General features: G+C 39.9%; 1 protein-coding gene across 4 annotated transcripts in view; it reads right to left on the minus strand.

The window, feature by feature from the left end:
• Positions 1-10,934: 10,934 nt before the first annotated feature.
• Positions 10,935-13,938, minus strand: part of LOC6620416 (nipped-B protein) — a 57,747-nt gene continuing 54,743 nt past the window's right edge. For 3 of the 4 annotated variants that reach the window (XM_032716752.1, XM_032716753.1, XM_002044586.2), the window contains 5 exons: positions 12,467-12,702; positions 12,229-12,386; positions 11,512-12,166; positions 11,295-11,462; positions 10,935-11,236 (listed from right to left, as the gene is read on the minus strand). In XM_032716752.1, coding sequence (XP_032572643.1) covers positions 11,084-11,236; positions 11,295-11,462; positions 11,512-12,166; positions 12,229-12,386; positions 12,467-12,702 — 1,370 coding nt within the window. In that variant the 3' untranslated portion in view covers positions 10,935-11,083. Of the gene's footprint in view, positions 11,237-11,294; positions 11,463-11,511; positions 12,167-12,228; positions 12,387-12,466; positions 12,703-13,938 lie in introns of those variants that run through there. The other variant, XM_032716754.1, reaches the window with a different exon arrangement.

Consider the following 13,938-nt stretch of genomic DNA (forward strand, 5'->3'; position numbering starts at 1 on the left):
GAGCGGCAGAGAGTCAAGATTATAGGATGATTTTAATAATAAGTTTTGGATAAGCCGTTCCTGTTGATCGGCGAATCGACTCTGCCCAAACCGTCCGGCTTGAAGTCCCACTTCAGCTGCTCGTTGGCACAACGGTGCTTACGCTGCGTAAGTCAGAAATTCTGTTGCGCAAGCTCGTCGACAATGTGCCTGCGTGCTGACGTTGCACATGATAGCTCAACAATGTTACGTCGCATCAGCTTGCCGTCAACGCGCCGGCGTAAGGAACCTGACGCTGCACATTATCGCCGTAGCTTCTTCCGGTGCTTGTGCTGAAGTTGCGATCTCACACGCAAGGGTGTAGGCGTCAGCGGGGCTTGGCTAGGGCGGTCGTTGGCTCTTGACGAGAGCAGGTCGTTAACTTATATTTATAAAAGATTTAAACTTCATTTAAAAATTATTATGCTCATTCAGATTATTTTCATCATTCAAGTTTCAGTTAGATAAACAAAGATAAACAAATGGTTAGACTAGTAATTGTTTTGATTTGATTATGGTTATATAGTGACGTATTTGGGTGTTCCAAACCAGCCACTTCTATTATTTCAAAGAAATCAGTAATGCACTCTAGTAATTTTCCATAATGTATCCCAGCTGCGCAGCATTCGTTTATCTTTGGCAGCGCAGCCGTTCTTGTAAACATCCTAAAGCCTGACCTAAGCAGATTTGACGGCCCTCTTTCAACACTTCCTAATCCTAAGAACCCAAGAGCGAGGCTCTCCCGAAACACAAATACTGAGGCTTCTCCTCAATCCAATTTGCATTTGATTTTTAGTCTTAAACTGAGATCCAAAGAATAAAGTCGTGAAACTATTTCTCCTAAAAACTATTTTTTATTTCTTGGCGTTGTCCTTAGTCAACTGACGGGACATTAGTTCGACTCAAAAAATAAAACAACAATTTTACTATATATATATATATAAAAGATTCAAACTTCATATAAAAATTCATTTTGCTCATTCAGATTATTTTCATCATTCAATTCGGTTAGCCCCAGTTGGTCTCGCAGTGCAGTGAATGTGGAAGTTGATAGTGGCTTTGTCATAATATCAGTCAATTATAAATCTGTAGAAAGATACTTAACACAAATTAGTTTGTTTTCAATTTGTTCTCTGGTAAAATGATACTTGATATCTATGTGCTTAGTTCTCTTGTGGCAAGTATCGTGTGCCAAAAATTCGTATGGCGTTACGCATCTTGTTATTCTAGTGTCTTTAGTGGCACCCTTGTGGGACACCGGATGTGACTCGGAGAATAGAAGATAAAGAATTTTTAAAGAGGACTTGTTGTGTCCTGCCATTCAAATAGCTTGAAGTCCAATTTAGAAGATCAACAAGTAGAAGGTAATGATTACCAGAGTCAAATGCTTTACTAAAATCAGTGTAGATCACATCTGCTTGAATATTATTTTTGAAACCCTGTATTACGAAAGAAGTTAGCTCCAAGAGGTTAGTGGTTGTTGATCTGCGTTTTATAAAACCGTGCTGACACGGTAATATGATTGATCTACAAAGGTGCTGCAAATGAGGAGGATAACATTTTCAAAAGGTTTTGGGATAGCCGACAATTTAGAGATTCCTCTGTTATTGCTTGCATCCAGTTTGCTACCTTTTTTATGAAGAGGAATCACAAAGGACTCCTGCCATATATGAGGAAACTGTGAAGATTCCAGAGATCCTGTGCGTTTCGGATCCTGTGCGAACTGGAACTTATAACGGTTTAAATAATTCCTGTAGCACTGAGCATTAAGCACGGTAAAGTTTAACCGAGCGCTTACACCAAGAGAGTTTCGAATATAATTTACTTGCGACAACGATAAGTCGAGCAATCCGTCAATAAAGTCATGTTGTGCTAAAGTGAGAAGGATATTCGATTGTTTTTCTGGGGACCACATTGTGCAAGGTATATTAAAATCACCTAGAACTACCAATTGGTCCCTGTCAGACAGTTTATTCAAGATGGACTGGATAGCGGACAGATGATTCTGATATTCTGAGAATTTAGAAGATGGCGGAATATACGAGCACGTAAGATAAACTGATCTGTCGGAAAATTACAGCTTTACGTATAAGAATTCAGAGTTACTGGCCTCGTCGAAAAGTAACTCCTCCGACACGAGGGAAGATGTAACCGCAATTAAGACACCACCTCCCCGTCTGGAGGGACGGTCAAACCTATATATAGTGTACATATCTGGGAAGACTTCGGAGTTAAGTATCTGGGGCTTTAACCAAGTCTCTATGAGCACTATTATATGGGATGCAAATGAAAGACTATCACAATACTTTGCTACGCAAGCCTCTAACATTTTGATAGGAGATAGTATAGTATAGATAGTATTCGTTGTCAGTATTTTGAAGAGGAAGAAGATGAAGAGGCGGATTGTGCAGTGGTATGGCCACGTGAGGGAAGTTTAATTCACACGGCCCCCTTTTTCCTATTTTTGACTATCCGGCCAAAAATCACCCGAACATATGGTCGAGAAAAGCTCGTTTGGGACATTTATCTTGAAAGATGATATATCCCTAGCGTAAGAGAAGTTAAATTTTTCCTCTTTTATATTATCGGCTTTTGTTTTGTATATAAGACAATACATCAGATGCTCTTTGATCAGGGGAAAGCCGAGAAACGAAAATTTGTTTCTTTAGTGGAACCACCGCGAGGGGTTTTGGCCATGCAGATTGTATTTCTGCAGTGCCAACTTGTGCCGGTAGTCCGGACTCAATTTTTCCTTGTGGCGGTAAACTAATCGGGATAGGAAGAATCACTGATTGAGAGACCAGTGCAGACAAATCGGAATCTTTAGCAATCACAGGGTGGGCTCCCTCCACAGCTGATTGATCGGATTTCTCCGAATCTTTTTTAGCTGCCGATCTTAGCAACATATGCGGATTAGTTGGGATTGACAGCTGATCAGTTGTGGAGCCCTGTTGATCATTTGCCCGTGGTTGCGGGGCCTTAGGCAGCCTACCACCAGCGGCTTTTTTGCGCTTTGGAGATTCATCTAATAGCTTAAGGCCATTAAACTGTGAATTAAGAGCGGAAAGAAGATCATCAGCTCGACGAAAACTATCTCTAGCTACGCCAAAACTGTTGATCAGTTCTTTCAAGCCACCTTTAGTTTGGCGCATAAACGATTTCATCTCGTTCGCAACCACAAGGCAAGCATCACAACAGTAATTTAGTTTTTTACCCTAACAAGAGAGCAGCAATTTTAATAAAAGCACACAAAACGCTCAAAAGGGAGAGTAAACAAAATACAAAGTCGAAAAATGCAAAAGACTTTGTATTTTTGTTTAAACTACTGCACAAACTAGCTTACAAAAGTATGCGCCGACACGGCCATCCGGCCATCCGGCCAACCTTTACACGTCCTCGTGAAATATTACCAAAATGATTCGTTCTCTATAATTATATTGTAAAACTATTTTTACATCTTTTTAAAAAAAAAAAAAAAAAAAAAAAAAAATTTTAGCAAATTGACAAATCAAATTTTCAAATTTAAATTTCCAATACAAACTTCTTTTCTTTAACATAATTCATTCTCTTCATATTCATATCTAATGCGCAACACGCCATGATCAAGACATTTGCCTTGCACTTGTGCTTACACTATAATTACAAATTTCATTATTAGCCCTTCAGGCATCTCTTTCAACAGCTTCAATAATTTCGCTACTGTCTCTTTCAACAGCTTCAATAATTTCGCTACTGTCTCTTTCAACAGCTTCAATCATTTCGCTACTGTCTCTTTCAACAGCTTCAATCATTTCGCTACTGTCTCTTTCAACAGCTTCAATCATTTCGCTACTGTCTTTTTCAACAGCTTCAATCATTTGGCTACTGTCTCTTTCAACAGCTTCAATCATTTCGCTACTGTCTCTTTCAACAGCTTCAATCATTTCGCTATTGCCTCTTTCAACAGCTTCAATCATTTCGCTACTGTCTCTTTCAACAGCTTCAATCATTTCGCTACTGTCTCTTTCAACAGCTTTAATCATTTCGCTACTGTCTCTTTCAACAGAATCGGGGTGAATTGGCACCTGATAAAAACCACTGGTGCCATATCCACTGACATATCCAAACTGGAAAAATATTTCCCGCCACGTAAGCGATCAATCTGGTCAGATATTAACGACAAGGGATACTTATCTAACTTATCTAATACTTATCAATTCACGATTGTTAATACAAAGCCCATTTAAATATTTGGCCAATATAGCATTAAGTTTTGATTTATCACTAGCAATTGAGTCGACCTTATTTAACATGCTAACGTCATTTATCGATAATACCGTTTGTGTTTTGTAAATATCGAACCTGTTACTTTTTAACATTACTCCAAAACGAAGCTGAAAAATATCTTTCGCAATCATCATATCGTATTTAAGGCATTTCTTATCAACTACGTGAAATAACAATTCAAGATTGAATTCAGAAATTTTTACAGTGGACAGAATTTGCAAACTACTCTTGACAACATTGTCGCCTATGTCTCGTTTCTCTCGTTCTTTTCTTCTGCTCTTCTCTTTCGGCACTCCATTGCCTTGTGTCCGAGTTTACCACAACTATGGCATCTAATCGCTGTTTGCATTTTGTGCCTCTTCTTTTCGGGACCTTGCTCTATTCCAGCGAATTAGGCATTTCTGACGAACGAGTGGGCTCTGAGTTGTTGTTGTTGTTGTTAAAAATGTCTCGCCTTGATGAACCATCTCTCCCTTGGGTTCAACAACCTCGCATAGTTCCAACCATTTCACTTGATGTGTGCCTTTGTCCTTTTTGGGCTTGCTGCAGTGTGTTGAAATATGACCGCTCTCGCCACAATTAAAAAAAGTCACATCCGATTTTTGACGGTGACCAAAAGGGTTCCTGTCGTTGCTGTCCTTGGCATTACACGAAAATTGCTGCTGCTGTTTAGCTCTACATTCGATCATCTTGTGACCGAGTTTTCCACAGAAATGGCATCTCATTGTTGAAAGTCGCTGGCGCTTTATGTCAGCTGGAGGCATTTCTTCTTGCGGAGTTTTCATTCGTTTATTAAACGTAAATGCTTTAAGCTCAGTTTGTAATTCACTTCTTTTGCGCACATTTGAAGTAAATTTTAATCGTTGCAGCCTGCTATCTACTTGAGCCAACTTAGCAAGCGTCACAGAAACAGCTATTTCCTCCACATCCATCTCACGCCACTTCGTAATAAGCGACGTCATCATGCGACTAGCATAGTTGGAGAGATATTCGCCGTCAGTTGGACAACCTGCTAGCATTGCTAAAAACATAGCCGCTGGAGTTTCCACACTAGCAAAACGTTGCACGAAAAGTTCCTTAAACTCGGCCCAAGTTATTTCCGGATAGCATATTTGAGCAAACCACTGCGACGCGCTTCCTTCCATCGCTGCACTTAAAGCCATAACTAACGCGCTGCCTTTTATAGTTGATTCAGCCAAAATTATATTTGCCGTAGAGCACCACGCCGTTGCGTCTGTGCCATCAAGGTCCGCGTTGAATTTAGGTAACACCACAGTATTTTTGTTAGTTGTTTCGGATGCCGTTGATTTTATTGCTTTAACAAGTTCGATCAAGTTTTTATTTTGCATTTCCATTAAAACGCGCCACGGCCCATCTATAATGTAAGGCAGCGAGCCAGATCCCACTTCTGATGTCGGAGCACAATTATTATTCTCCATTTCGCGCAGCGAGTTTCGAACGCACCGAAGGTCTACACTCAATTAATTTGTGTCACTCACTTCTTCTCCGTGCTATCCTTCGAACCACACTCGGCGACAGCGACCACACGCTGCCGCCGCGCTGAAACGGGAGATGCCAAAGCTACAAAAATACAGCCGACCAATAGCAACGCAGTATGCAATAATGCAATATGATGAAATACCAATGATTTCCCCAAAATGATGAAATTACTATTCTTCTGGAATATTCTAACACATAATGCAATATGATGATTACCATTGATTTCCCAAAATGATGGAATTACTATTCTTGTGAAATATTCTAGCACATACACTAGCTTACAAAAGTATGCGCCGACATTTACAATATATGAGACTAAAAGATAATTATTAAAAACTTCGGCTGGTTTGACAAATACAAAATTAAAATCTGTCAATGAAAAGGGTTCCACGACATGATATAGATCGTTTCTACACAAATCAGATGTTCAATTTCATCACACCTGACTGCCTGGCGCATAGCTTGCTATGGCGAGCTCCATGTTCTCCAGCGTTCTGCATCGCTGCTCCAGAAACGATGAAATGGATTCCCAATGGAATTGAACTTTTGAAGATTGGGTCCTCCAAATACTTTGGACGCTGCTGATGGCCACAATCACACGGAGAAATGCCGTCAGCAAAGGTTGGGTCGGAGTGCATTTGCGCTTTAAAATCTCGCCCCGATGTAGGGACTTAATTTCATCCGAATCAAGTTCTTCAAACTCGCTTAGAATTTTCATAAATGCTTGTTGTAGCTCATCGATTGTTGTAGCTCCAACCTCTTATGAAGAACTGAATTGTAAAACGAAGTTAACGCAGAACATGACAAGCAATATGCTAATCCGATGACTAATGTCATCGTAAAAATAGAATAAACTAGAATAAAGCATAGCCTCCAGCGAATTTTGAAAGCTCAAGAGGGAGCAGCGACGGTGCCCTATGCCGGAGTGGACGCTGCTGATGACCACAATTGTCAAACGAAGTTATCGCAGAACATGACAAGAAACCGCTAATCGTTCCACTCTATAATATATTGCAGTCGCAATGCGCTTTAAAAATCTTACTCTGTTTGCATTAGCGTTAACGTTTTCATAATTTTCAGCAGGCATTGCAACAGCAACAACAACGAAACGGCAGAAATAGTGACTCGAAATTATATTCAAGCGGGAAGATGAGCGCAAAGATGAATTACTGGCATCTTTCGTTCTTTGGCTATATACGCGCACATGTATAACTCTGCATGTACTTATAATGTTTACTGCCTTTAATCAAGTCTTAAAATTGCAGACACCAATTGTTTTTCAACAACACACTCAGCAGCAAAAGCAATGGCAATAAACAAGGACATACATTTAGGAACTGCTGGCTGCTGCGATACCCGGCCCGACATACTCCCCCCGTGGGAAGCTTGGCTTTTAACAACATCCTTCAGGGGTAGCAGACTTACCTTACCTTATTCACTGCCCGCGAAAAACTGCTGCAGGTAGGCGATGCCAGCTATCAAAGCGATTAATGTTTAAGTTTGCCACATCTGGCTCGATAAACGATGAAGGCGGGTCACCATTCAAAAACTACAGGTAAAGCGCGGGAGGAAAAACATCAAGAATTAACTACCGCAGGTATGTGGTAAATAAGGGTTCTTAGCTTACAAAAGGGTAAAATAAAGAGCTCACACCACGGTAAAAGTCATGCTTTGCTGTCTTCACTGCGACAACAAAGTTAGTCAGACCAAATTTCTCGTGGCCTCCTTTTTGTGTATAAGCCCTTCTAGGCTAAGCAAGAAAGCAGCAGTAAAGATGTCTTTGATTTGCTCCCAATGTATGTATGTTGCAAAGCAAATAAAAACACAAACGTAGAATATTACAGGACCCTTATTGAAGGAAGACGTTTACTCCTTCGTGCAGACGGACGTCTTGTATTAGCGATGCACCAAATTTTCGATTTTTACGGAGTTGTGTCGGTCAGTACTAGCGAACTGGGCAGACACGTACTCAAAATACGTAGAACTCAGATGTTGCTGGAAGTAGAGCGAAAATCGTTCCCAAGCTTAAGATCTAGAAGCGACGCTCAAAGAGATGGAATGAACGATAATACGACAGCAGAGCAGCTACACAGCTGCCTCGTCACTCAATTCCAGGGCTTACTGTTAAATCCAGAGGATGTCAGGGGGATTCGCAGGATGCAGGATGGGACGCAGATAGCAATCACTGCTGATGAACGCGAACGATGCGATAGGGTCCTAAAACAGGACATTTTAGCTGTTGGGTGGTCAAGGCAGGCAGCTGTCTAAGATGCGGTGAGCGCACCTACAGAGCGAGCATAAAAGACGCCATGAACCACGCCCATACTAACGTAATCCAGCTCAATGTTAATCATTGCGCAGCTGCTCAGAGCCTCCCAGCTCAGACTTCGTCGGAAATATCAAATAGGGATGCAGAGAGTATGGCGACTGACCTCATGAATATGCTGGGTAGAATTTGCGTTGCATACACGACAAGGAAGAGTGCTACTCTAAGTCATCTAAGGTTTGAATGCCTCAGGACTAGAAGAACGGCGCAATAAACCAGAGGCAGTACCCACTACGTGGATCTCATGGAGGCTTTTAGAAGAAAGCGCTTAGAATTTAAGCACAGCATAGAGGCTTCCAAAGGGCGGGCCTATAAGGAACTGCTGGATACCGTAGACAGAGATACCTGGGGTCTCGCCTGTAAGGTCGTAACCACCAAACTAATGAAGAGAGGGGTAACACCATCGGAACCTGTCGTCCTGGCTAATATTGTAGGGGAACTATTCCCAACGCAGACCATATTATGGAGGCCAACAGCAGTAGCCGCTGCCCCCGATTTTCCGTGCGGCACAGAATTCGAATTCGTCGAGGCAGCAAAGCGGAGCAGTTGTTAAAGCAGTGGCGTTGGTTAGACCTGACATCTGCAGGGTCAGCAATGTCTTTTGGAGGTATTTTTTCTTACAAGGTAAAATGCCAGAAGCTAGTCCTGTTTCCAAAAGGCAAAGGACAAGCACATGCAATATGACTTCCGGAAATGAATGAGTACCCTGGACGCTCTTCTTGGCCGTGAGTAACATCGCCAAGACCTCCCTTGCTGGTGATAGATGGCTAGGAGGCAGGAAGGAATATTGTGACTATGGACATAAAGAACGCCTTCAACACCGCTAAATGGCCCGTAATCCTCGGAAATTAACAAAATGGGGATCCCGGAGACACCGATCCTCTGGTACGATACGGAAACTGGCCCAAAAAGATACCGAGCTTCGGCAGGTGTTCCCCAAGGAGCTATACTTTGATCGATCCTGTGGAACATCATCACTGTTCTGTTGACAATTTAGCAGTCGTCAAAACAATTGCAGATTTGCTAGAAAAATGTAACGCTATATGCTGCACCAATCTGTAGCAATGCCACTAGTAGGGTATCATACCTGAACGGAGCGCCCCTGGCCCTTGGGCTCATTAGAGGATTCAAGACTATATCGAAGATGCACCACTAGCTCTGGCGGGCTAGATTGATTGGCGAATCTGGAGATAAAGGCTCTCTGCCTAATGCGAGATGGCAGAGGAGATGGCGAACCTCTCAACAGGAGAAGTGGTCTTACCAGCTCATACATGAAATATGAGCAGAATACCAACACAAATGCACGGCCTAACACCCAACCCAGTTCCTTACGGACCATGGTTACTTTTGGGCCTATCTACTCCGGCTCCGCCACGTAAAATAAGCCCAATGGCTGTTCTGCGTCGATTTTGAGGAAACAGCAGAGCATGTATGCACTTCTCCAGGTTTGCGGTGGAGAGGGAGCAGCTAAAGGAACTGTCAGGTACCCCGTTCAGCCCTAGTGGCTTGTTCGCGTCTATGTTGGCGAACAGCTAGGAGTGGGAGCTGGGACACGGTTTATTCATTAATATGATAAAACGAGTCCGATCCACCGAGATTGCCAATAGAGTGGGTGGCCTAAGTCTTTTTTTACGTCGTCGTTTTAGTGCCATTGTCCTCGGAAAAGATTAGAATTCACCACCGGGCAAGGGTGCACAACATATTGTAGATTCTTAAGTCCCGGGATTTTGTGTATGATCTCTCTCTGGGATAGTTGGACTTCTATTGATCTCCACTTCTCCCTGGACACGAAATCTCTATCTTTTGATTCCGATGCCTCCCGAGAGTATCTTTCCCTAAGAGAGGACACTCGTGACTATCTCTACATTTAGAGCTAGAGCTAGGGCTAGGGCTAGAGCTTGCTCTGGACTACTTCGGACATCCTTTCCATGGGCCAAGTGTTCCCACCTAGGAGTAATATATCTCCTATTTTGGGTGTCAATGCCCAATTACTGGAGTAGAATTTCAATGTGCACTATTGCGAATTTTTGAATTTCTTATAACTTCATTTGCTAAATATATAAGTTATTTAAGGTAAATAAAGGGACAATAGACAAGCTGTTTTTTACTTTATGTGATTGTGTATAAATATGTCTGGGATTGGTTTTTGTCTGTTTACACAATCACCACTAGTATGAAACCGCTTATACCTAGACAATGACGAGGCCAACAACGAGATCCAGAAGAGCAACGACTACATACGAAGAAGGTTGCCATCAACGAGGAGCAAGAGCGCAACGCTATGGGAAGAATGAAGGAAGTTATGCGTTCTGCCTGGGTGGCTCCAAGAGCGACAAAGACAACGGTGTTCTTAATTAATTAATCTATAAATACTAACCAACCGGTTAGGTATGCTGGTTGGTAGTAGCAGCCATATAATTCGCAATTCTGTTTTGTTTTTCAAACGACTCGCATTGATTACATGACAAGTTCAAAAGCAACTGGAAGTGGAAATGCACGCCAAACATGAGACCCAAAACTTCACTATTTATCATATTTCATAGGGTATTGAATGTATTTTGGATGCGTCCACTTGAGCCCACAAGCCCGAAATTGCCTAATGGATCCAGTTTTAGCATCAGTTGCTTAAACTAAAATTAAATTAGGAAATATTGGAAAGTTATTTGTGTTGATACCTACATCAAGGTATTTAACAACAAGGTCCAATTTCTCCATTTTAGTGTTAATAATAAGTATAAATATTTTCTTCTATATAAAAACATATTGTATGGAAATAGAATAGGAAAAATTATTTTATTCATCAAGTTATTACCAACTAATACAATTCATTTTTATCTTATTTTATTTGCATGATAATATGTTTTTGTGTTGTAATATACATGTAATTTTATTGTTGCTTAGTTTCGACTTCTGCTTAGGTACTAAAAATAAAATTTTAAATGTTATTCAATACACAAAATTATAATGGTTCGCTCAAGCATATTCAGCGTCACTGGTTTCATCATCCGTAGAATCCATTTTTCTTCTTTTTTTTTTAGTTCGCACAGGATTTGTTTTGCGACCACTAGGTTTTGAAGTCAAAAGAGATGCCTTCGCAATATGAGACATTGGGACATCAACACCATCCTAATAAAAACGCGTGATATTGCGGAAATTATATTTTAAGTAATTTTAAGGGACTTACCGTGACGGTTAATGAGTATCCATCACAAGCGGGGTGAGAATTTTTTGCTGAACTGGAGAATGTCACCCCATCAGAAGAAGCAGAGATATTTAAAATTGTTTTGTCGCGAGATTCATCAGCATCGGAGTCTCCATCATCCGGATCCAGTTTTAGCATCAGTTGCTTAAACTAAAATTGAATTAGAAAATATTGGAAAGTTATTTGTGTTGATACCTACATCAAGGTATTTAACAACAAGGTCCAATTTCTCCTCTTTAGTAAATGTAAAATTAATGTCCGTACTCAATTTCTCTTGCGACATTTGTTTCTTTATAACATCAATAGTCGTTTTTGGATTAAAATCATTAACACTTTTACGTGTTACGGCTTTTTCATATAATTTTTGTTCAGAAGGTGAATATCTTGAAATTTTACTGTCAGTAATCGCATACATTTCCTTCAGATGATCTTTCAGTATTAAAAGAAGCATACATGCTTGAGCAGATGTTATACATTTTATAATTTCTGTCATATCTTCGGGCAATCTGTTAAACAACACCTCTGGATCTTCTACGTCATCATCATCTTCTAAAACATCTCCTTCCTTGTCGCTCGGTTTTATATGTTCCTTGAATGTAGCAAGTAAATGTGTCCCAGCCATAGAAATAAGAAGATCTATTTGATGGATTAGATATAAAGGTTCATCTTGAACTACATATGGAAAGTAAGCCAGGTTATCAGCAATATATAACATTTGTTGTAATGATGTTTTCTGATCGTCAAACTGTTTAGTAACTGTTTGCACCAAAGCACGCCTTTGCGGTTTAGTAGTGCGAAGAAGTGTATACAGAAAATCGTTTAAAGCGGTAGTTGTATTATCTGGTCCACGACTCCTTAAATTGTATAATATTTAATATAAATATAAAGATTCAGAAATATTTAATGAATAACTTACGCATAACCTCTAATTATTTCCAGTTTCCCTCTGTTGTTTATTTGTAAAATTTTTTGTAGCTTAAAGCAAAGTTGTAGCCCGAATTGCACTTTCATATTAACAAATCCAGAGTATGTTTTATCAATATCTTTTAACAATGCATCAGCTCGATGAGCGGACTATAAATATGTATATAAGAATTTAGAGTTAATAACTAAGTTAGGAATTTAAAGTTAAAAAAACTAAGTTTCGTACTAACCTCTATCCTATGATCAGTACTTAGGCAAATTAAATACGGAACCATTCTAACAGGGTGAACCAAACCTTGACGAAGGACAATCTGTATTACTTTGACAGCCCATAACCGAACTGTGTCATCCCGATTAAGAAAGCATTCGAGAATTTCTTCTAAATATAGTTGAATTATTCGACTTGCCATGCCAGACGAAACGTCGTTCATTTCCTTAAGATCTTCGTGTTTTGATTGTTTTTCCCCTGTAATCATTAAATATGAAAGTTCAAGCTCAAAAATGTGTCGATAGATGATGTAAGAGATCCTGTTCTTATTTATACAAAAGATTTTCTCTATAATATTATTCTTAATAACGAAGAACTCCAGCGTAAGATTTTTTTTGTGATTATACCCGTTACTCGTTGATTATACCCGTAGATTCGTTGAAACATATGTATGTGCGTGTATTTTAGTTCGGATAACTAGCCGATTTATTTTAGCGGTATCCGTTTAACACCTTTGATATCGGAAACTTTAAAAACTTGAAAGCTTAGACGAAGGATGCTGTGTATGTTCACGCCTACACTTTTAAACAAGAGAGAACGCTATAGTCGAGTTCACGGACTATTAGATATCGGTCACTCGGCTAGTCCAAGTGGGATCAAAAACGTTCAACATTTTTCAGAAATTTTGGAAGAAATAGGGGATGGTGTGGGCGGTAGAGACTTGTCAGAGTGGGCGTATCGATGGAAATTGGCAAGACAACTAATATAATCTTGCAAAATCCCTCTAGAATTAGTTCTGATGGGTTCGGACCACTATGTATATTATATAGCTGCATAAGAAGTAATGGAAAAACATAGGAAGAAAAAGCAATAAATAAGTGAGGTTAAGCAAGTGAAAGGTTAAGCAAATATCAGAGAAGAGGGTCAATTTTTACCACTCGACTCACACTGCGGGTGCGGGTGCCATATCGTGGAAACTTACAAATACCTAGTCAAAAGCCGCGGGTGCCGATCACACTCGCCCCTCATAACGGGGGAAAGGCAAGTGCCCAAAAAGGGATAAGTGACAATAGGACTAATGGGTTTCTAGAAAAAAATTTGGATGACTCGTAAACACTTTGGTGTTTAGTAGACACTCGTGTCTCGATGGAAAAATAATGAAAAGTGTTACCCTTACCAACCAGTAGAGCAGAAGCTGAGAGAGCGTTTTCCCTAGCTCTTAACTACTAATTACTGAAAAACGAAATAGATTATGCCCAAAATCTGTATACAGGCTCCTTTTTTTGCATTCTTTTTACAACAATTTAAAAACACGAAATAGGCATTCCTTTTTTATATATTATATAACTAGTTCTTAATATTTTCTTTTCGAATTTAACTTTATAAATGTATAGGTTTTCTTTTTAATTTAATAAAAAAAAAAAAAAACAAGTAAAAAATCAAATTGAATTGTGTTAATTCAGTATAACATTTTTTTAATAATAAAATATTAAT

This window comes from Drosophila sechellia, chromosome 2R, assembly GCF_004382195.2.
Source record: "Drosophila sechellia strain sech25 chromosome 2R, ASM438219v1, whole genome shotgun sequence".
Lineage (NCBI taxonomy): Eukaryota > Metazoa > Arthropoda > Insecta > Diptera > Drosophilidae > Drosophila > Drosophila sechellia.